This window comes from Aulostomus chinensis, chromosome 16 (genome assembly GCF_037954235.1).
Source record: "Aulostomus chinensis isolate RoL2024-O1b breed Wild chromosome 16, RoL_Achi_v1.0, whole genome shotgun sequence".
Classification (NCBI taxonomy): domain Eukaryota; kingdom Metazoa; phylum Chordata; class Actinopteri; order Syngnathiformes; family Aulostomidae; genus Aulostomus; species Aulostomus chinensis.
The window spans coordinates 3,105,551-3,111,871 of NC_141335.1; the positions used below are offsets into that span (position 1 = coordinate 3,105,551).

A 6,321-nucleotide genomic window follows, 5' to 3' on the forward strand; every position below is an offset into this window, starting at 1 on the left:
TGTGAGTGGAGAAAGGATAAACAGCTTTTTACATCCATACAAATTCAGTCCTTTTGTGGCGCAGATTCGTTTGTGGGCCTCCCCTAACATCACAGTCCCATCTCTGCCAGATCTTGCTTGGGCACGGTACCTTGGTATTGACACCGTGCAAACACCCCCTCCAAGGCCCGTCCAGGAGAAATCCTTGTTACCACTCCAGGTGTTGCATAGATGTTCAAGAACCTTCTGGAATGATTGAGATCATCTGGTAAGCCGCACTATCAGGGGCCATTAGAGGTCCGTCGTCCTGTGGTCCAGGTGGTCAGGGAAGTCCTGGTCACCATAAAGGGGGCCAGTCTTGGTCTGTACTTGTCTGCACCTGCGATTGAGAATTTTGTGTTTGAGTTGTGCATTTATTTAATCAAAAACCAGATGTTGGCCATAAAACCCTGTTTCTCTTCTCTTTTTGTCTACAATGCTCCTGCACCTTGATTTTTCTTTTTCCCAAATCCTGCCAAACGTGCACACCAGCAGGAATTTAAACGACGTCATCATCACAGGTGGACATTTATGAGTAACAGGCAGGTGTTACACTGCAATACCCCATCAATAATTCATTGAAAATGCTGGTATGCAGCTGTTGCCCTTCATTACTGTCACACCTGCGAGGTGATGACATTTCCTTTGTTGAAACACGGTTCCCTTTAGAATTGCAACCACTGATGTGCTTGGGTGTGGACCACATTAGCACACTCCCTGCACGGTGATCTTCGACCTCGTGAACTTGTCGGGCAGTAAACAAAGATGTTCCTTCCTGGCTGTCCACATCCAACAGTCTGGCTAATATTCACATGCAACTGCCGATAAAATACGATGCATTTGGAATTTGGTGACTGAAATAGAACACAAATATATATATTAAAAAAAAATGGCTTCAGACTTCACTGTCTCTCACGTTCGCGTCAAAACTTGGTCACATCGCGTCTGTAAAGGACTTCATTTTGTCAAACTGCTGTCAGATCTTCTTAGTCACATTTGTCCTGATTTAAGAATCAATAAATGTGACTTACTACATCCGGATTTACGCTCAAAACCTCTGTACGCTTTTGTGTTTCATGTATCGTCTCTGTTTTAAGGGATATATTTTGCATTCCATGTTTGAGGGTTTTTTTTTTTATCCATATATTTCAATGTGTTCTGCATGACTTCAAGAACATCATGATTCAAATCAGTGCTCAAAGCCTGTAAAACTGCGTCGGACACAGGTTGGTTAGAAGAGTTAAAGTTTAAAACTGGAAGAGACAGAAAACTCTGCTCCTGCTCTTCAGCAGTTATAACCTTTATGAAGCAGAAATATTCCAGCCTCTGAAAGCCGTCTTGGTCGGGTTTTGGTTCCTTCCTTCGTGCATGCCAGAGAGAGTCAGCATTCTTCCAGCTGAATGTGAATCCAGCTGCATGGATGGCTGAAATGTGTCTGTGGAAAGAGAAAAATGCCTGCAGGGAAGTGAGGCTTTTATCCTCTCTTCTCTTTTTGTGCGTCTGTAGAATCTGACATCTGAGGTCACTTGTGAAGATGTGCGTTGCTCTCACAGGAAATCACCTGTGAGTTTCATACCTTGTGGTTTTTTTTCTCTTTTTTTTTGTACCTTCAGCAGTGAGATCTCTTCATTTGGGTTAATTTTATCGCAGCCATCGCACTTGGATGTGGGATGAAACAAGACGACCGAGATGGTTGGGAAAGTGTCTCTGGGCTCGCCCCCATCTGAACCCTGCAGCGCTTTCTCTGCAGCGGGATCGCAATCGAATCATCCAGTTGAAATAACTGAAGAACATTTCATTGACAAGCCAATGCAAGTCGCATTTACTGCGGTCTCTCTCTCTCGTTATGTCCCTGTGAAATAATCAAGCGCCAAAAAAATATTATATCTCACTCAAGAGGGAAAATTGGAGGTGAAAGCCCATCTCTGAAACGCTGTGGTAGGAGCTCACTCTCACTGGACAGCCCAGCTCTTCATGCTATGTGTCCTTTAAAACAGGATTCTATAAAAAGCATTCTATTCTGATAGCTTGCACCTCAGCACACCTGGGCAGCTGGGACTGACTCGGCTGACACCAGCGATGCTGAACTTCAGCCTGCTATTATGAAGAAAAAAAAAAAAGTATGAGGCTTGTTAAAGTATAAATACCTCTAATTTCCTTTCTACTACTGGTAAAACATAGGGCCATAAGTATATCGATATATAAATCATGTTTTATTATTTCAATTTCTGGAAAATCCTCTTATTTTCATTTTCTTTTCTAATCGTGGACTGCAGTGACCTCCTTACTTCTAGCCATCGTTGTTCTGTGGTGCAGGAAATGTGCAGCTGCTGTGGGGGTTTAATCGTACATCAGGAAATTACTCTCGGCCACAGTAACTGAAAAGATGTGCTTCTAGGGTGTTGTGTTGTGTTGAGTTGTGAAAAACACCACGGGTGACGTCCCAAGAACGTTTATAACAGACCAGACAGGAGTCGTGAACATTATGCACAAATATAGAAATTTATTTCTGAGAAGGAGATAAATGACTGACAATTCAGCAACACAGACCTACACAAACACAAAATGCTGGGGCTTTTCCTCACAGTAAGAAAAAATAATATTTATTACAAATCTTGATTCCAGCCACACATACGGAACACTCATCCCAGAATTGCACTTGTGAAAACAAACTCCGAGCAACATTCAGCCTTAACGTCATTCTGTTTCTGACATACCAAAACCTCTGAAATTTCCAAACTTCCCCCCAGTTTGTGACAACCAATCACCTGCAGTCTCCCTTGCGACACATCTGTTGATAGCAGCTTAACAAACTTACGCCAAAATTACATCATCCAAACACTTGCACTGTACAAGGTGAGAAATAAAGGGGCCGCATGACTCTAGTCTAAGAATTAAGGCCATTTCCGATCATGTGTGATTATTTTTTTTTTTGAAGGTGCAAAAGTTTAGTGTGCATATTTATTAGAAATGGATCAGCTCTATTTCCTCATGTAGCGAAGCATTTAGTTGCCGTGCACTTCCCTCACTTCCCCTTCAATATGAAGGACTTAATCAGCTCCATTTGCACCTCTTTAGCTTACAGACATCACATTGAGAGGGACGTCTCCATCAGTGCGTGTTCAACCATTACATCAGGCCTGGAGGCAGGCTTAACATTTGTTGAGGATTTTACTAAGAGTCTGTATTATAGTGGGCCGGTACACTGAGAAGGCACATTTATATTTTACAAGAAACTTGACAGATCCCTCCCCCTTTACATTTCCAAACATATTTATCAAGTTTCCCAGGCTAGTTACAGCAAAATCAGGTCAGTTGAGTACATTACAGTTGGCTTTCTGTCTGGTTTGGGCCTCCAACTTCCTCTACTAAATCAGCAGAGGCTGTTTTCCTCAGTTTACTTTGTGGCAAAGAGCCAGTCTGAACTCAAACCCACCACACCTTTCAAACTGAATGCCCTCAGTGTCTTATCTTATTCCAATGCCTCTAACAAACATTGTGATATTTTCACCAGTAGGGCATGGTGTTATCAACCTGGCCCCAGCTCTGCCAGCCAGGGAAGAATTCACTGGACATGCGTGGGCTTCCAAACTGGTCAAACTCCATCTCTGGCAGCTTCACTCCCCCGACTTTGAGCTCTGATGGCTTCTTATGCTCAACGGAGGCTGGAGTGTTCAGGTTCTGTCCATTCCAGCCAACGTGTTTGAGAACATAGTTCTTGCCATCGTTATTGTCCCAAAAGGTCTGGTCCTGGATCTTGAAGCAGATGCAGAACTCAACCTGATTCTGTGGCGGGATGTAGGCTGGCAGGTCCAGGACGAATGCAAAGGTGTCGGTGTCCTGGCAGCCGTAAATGTTGTTCATGAAGGTGCAGTCAACATCGGTGAAGCTGGCCCATGAGTCGAAGGTGGCGCGTACCTGAACCAGTTTCTCGAACCCCACGTTTCGGACCTTGATGGTGCCGGTCAGCGAGCGCTCTTGCAGCGAGCAGTTCTCCAAGCACACCGAGTTCTTAATGAGGCGGTTCCGGAAGTCCAGGTAGTCGGCTGAGGGCTGCTTAAAGTCCAGCACCAGGCTGCGAACTGAGCTGATCTTTAGATCCATTGTGGCCGACTCCAGGTCTGTCATGTCAAACTGCAGCTCATCCAAAATCCCCCCGTTGTACTTGTTCTGATAGATCTCATCATCAAACTTGGAGAAGACATGGATGGCGGTGAGAGACATGCCCTTGGAGTCAGCGAACACCACCCTCTTCTTGTTGGATTTGCCGTTCCAGCCGACACAACCGTCATCATCCATAGCTTTCTGCTGGCTGCTGAGGCAGGGCCGCAGAGGTTTGTAGAGCTGCTGGTCATGGCCGCAGGGGCCAGACTGGTTGACCCGGTTCTTAGCTCGCTGCAGCTCCTCATAGGAGCTGAGAAACCCTCTGAGAGGAGGGGAGGAGTGGCTGATGTAGAACCTCATAGCCACATCTATCGGCATTACTGGGCCAGGCATTGCTGACGGACTGAATGACCGGAGCACACTGGGAGAGAGAAAAAAAGAGGTGGTGTGAGAAGCGAGGAGGAGGAAATACAGAGAAAATTCCAGAACACTTCAACTAAAACACTTCTAAAGCAAAGTTTCACTTTTCTCTCTTAGAAAAAGTTCAAATTTGATGAGTTTTTGTACATAAAAGACCAAGTTTGATCGAGTACATGTCTGGTTGTATAATGGCTCAACCACGCAGAACAAGCTTGCCTGGAACAATTCAGCACAGAGACATGCAGCACTTCTTTTTTTAATCTTTTTGATTCTTACCTTGCAGCACTCATGAGAACCAGAACATATCCAGCACCCCAGCTTAGAATATGAAATCTTTAGAGCAGCTTTCCCTAAAAGTGCATGCTGGTTCACTCCCCTTCTTCTTCCTCTCCTCTCTCTCTCCCTTCCTGCCTCTCAGTGCAGGGTTTCCTCACCACTCACAGACTTTTACTGCCACATAGACACGATTTGCATACTCTGTCATATGGTTCCTCTGACAGCCAATGAAAAGTCAGTGAAATTTCTCACCAGCCAATCACAGTGAGCTTCCCCCTGGCTGCTGGCCAGCTGATAGGGGTGTGCAGCCTGCATGGGCCTCATGGTTGGGATGCCTCAGTCTGTTGCCTCAGCTGCTATTTGAGAAACATGATGGACCCCTGCTGGTGCTGGAGATGATCTTCAGATTAATCAGCAGTGCAGGAGGCTGCAGGCTGTATCACCACGGGAGACTGGAACTCACCGGCGCAGGGTTGATATTGCGCCTCTGTAGGAAGAACTGAGACATCTATTGAAAAGTCAAAGGAGAACATTGCGACTGGAATTGTTTCAATAAAAAATAATATCAAACCTCTCTGATCCTGGACAGATCTTAAATTCTATTTTTTAGACGAAAACCGCATCGAGACCAAAATCCATTATCGGCTATTTGACCAACCAAAAAGCAACAGGTAACAACTTTAGAATTGAACATCGTTTGGTTATTAACTTTTTAGTGTTGCCTGTGTGAGTAAAGTATTCATGACGAATTATTTAAAACTTGTCCATCAGCGGGAATTTATTTCAATTCCTCCACTCAGTTTTGACATCCAGACACCTTGACGGAGATGCTGCTTTTGAAGCGTCGTCGATCGATTCAGCTGTGGGTTGGTTATTGAGCAGAATCCGGGGTCTCAGAGGCGGCCCCCCTCATACAGCCTGAGATTACCTTACTTTCAGGAATTATCATCATGCTGTTGCCAGGTGAGCCAAAAACTGCTGCTCAAAATTTCCCCCAAAACTTCTGAATCTCTTTAACCAAATGACAAACTGTACACTGAGGCTGTTCTGTCCTTTACTGACTAATATTTTTCCCCTTCGTGCACTCGCAGCACTTAACAACCTCTTCAGTGGTTATGGACCACATGGGATTCAACAACTAAGAACTTTCACTGTTCTGGACTTTCTTGACTCCTGAATCATTATGTGAAAGCTCAGCTGAGGGTCACCTCGTTCTCTGTCTTGGGTCATTAGCAAGAAGGCTAATACGCCCCCTGGAGGCTGTAACGCCCTTAAACCAAACCAGAGAAAAGTGGTGTGCCCTGACCACCCCCCCCCCCCCACCACCTCTGCTCAGATAAGCTTCTCTTTTTTGTTGTTTTTAAGAGCACTTCTTTAAAACAACAGAAACGTCTTTGTGAATGAGCAGCTTAGATTTTCTTCTATGAGGCTCAAACAAAAATTTGGAAACAACAGTGAAGAAAGAGGCATGTTTACTTAAAGAGGGAAGACTGACATTGTCTC

At 44.8% G+C, this 6,321-nt stretch overlaps 1 protein-coding gene across 1 annotated transcript; it reads right to left on the reverse strand.

Annotated features, from left to right (window-relative positions):
• Positions 1 to 2,499: 2,499 nt before the first annotated feature.
• Positions 2,500 to 4,977, reverse strand: ppp1r3cb (protein phosphatase 1, regulatory subunit 3Cb). Its single transcript, XM_086180261.1, has 2 exons — positions 4,819 to 4,977; positions 2,500 to 4,543 (listed from the first exon to the last, which is right to left on the reverse strand). Exons 1-2 carry the CDS (start codon positions 4,830 to 4,832, stop codon positions 3,526 to 3,528), a joined length of 1,032 nt encoding a protein of 343 aa, XP_086036387.1. The 5' UTR covers positions 4,833 to 4,977; the 3' UTR covers positions 2,500 to 3,525.
• Positions 4,978 to 6,321: the final 1,344 nt, after the last annotated feature.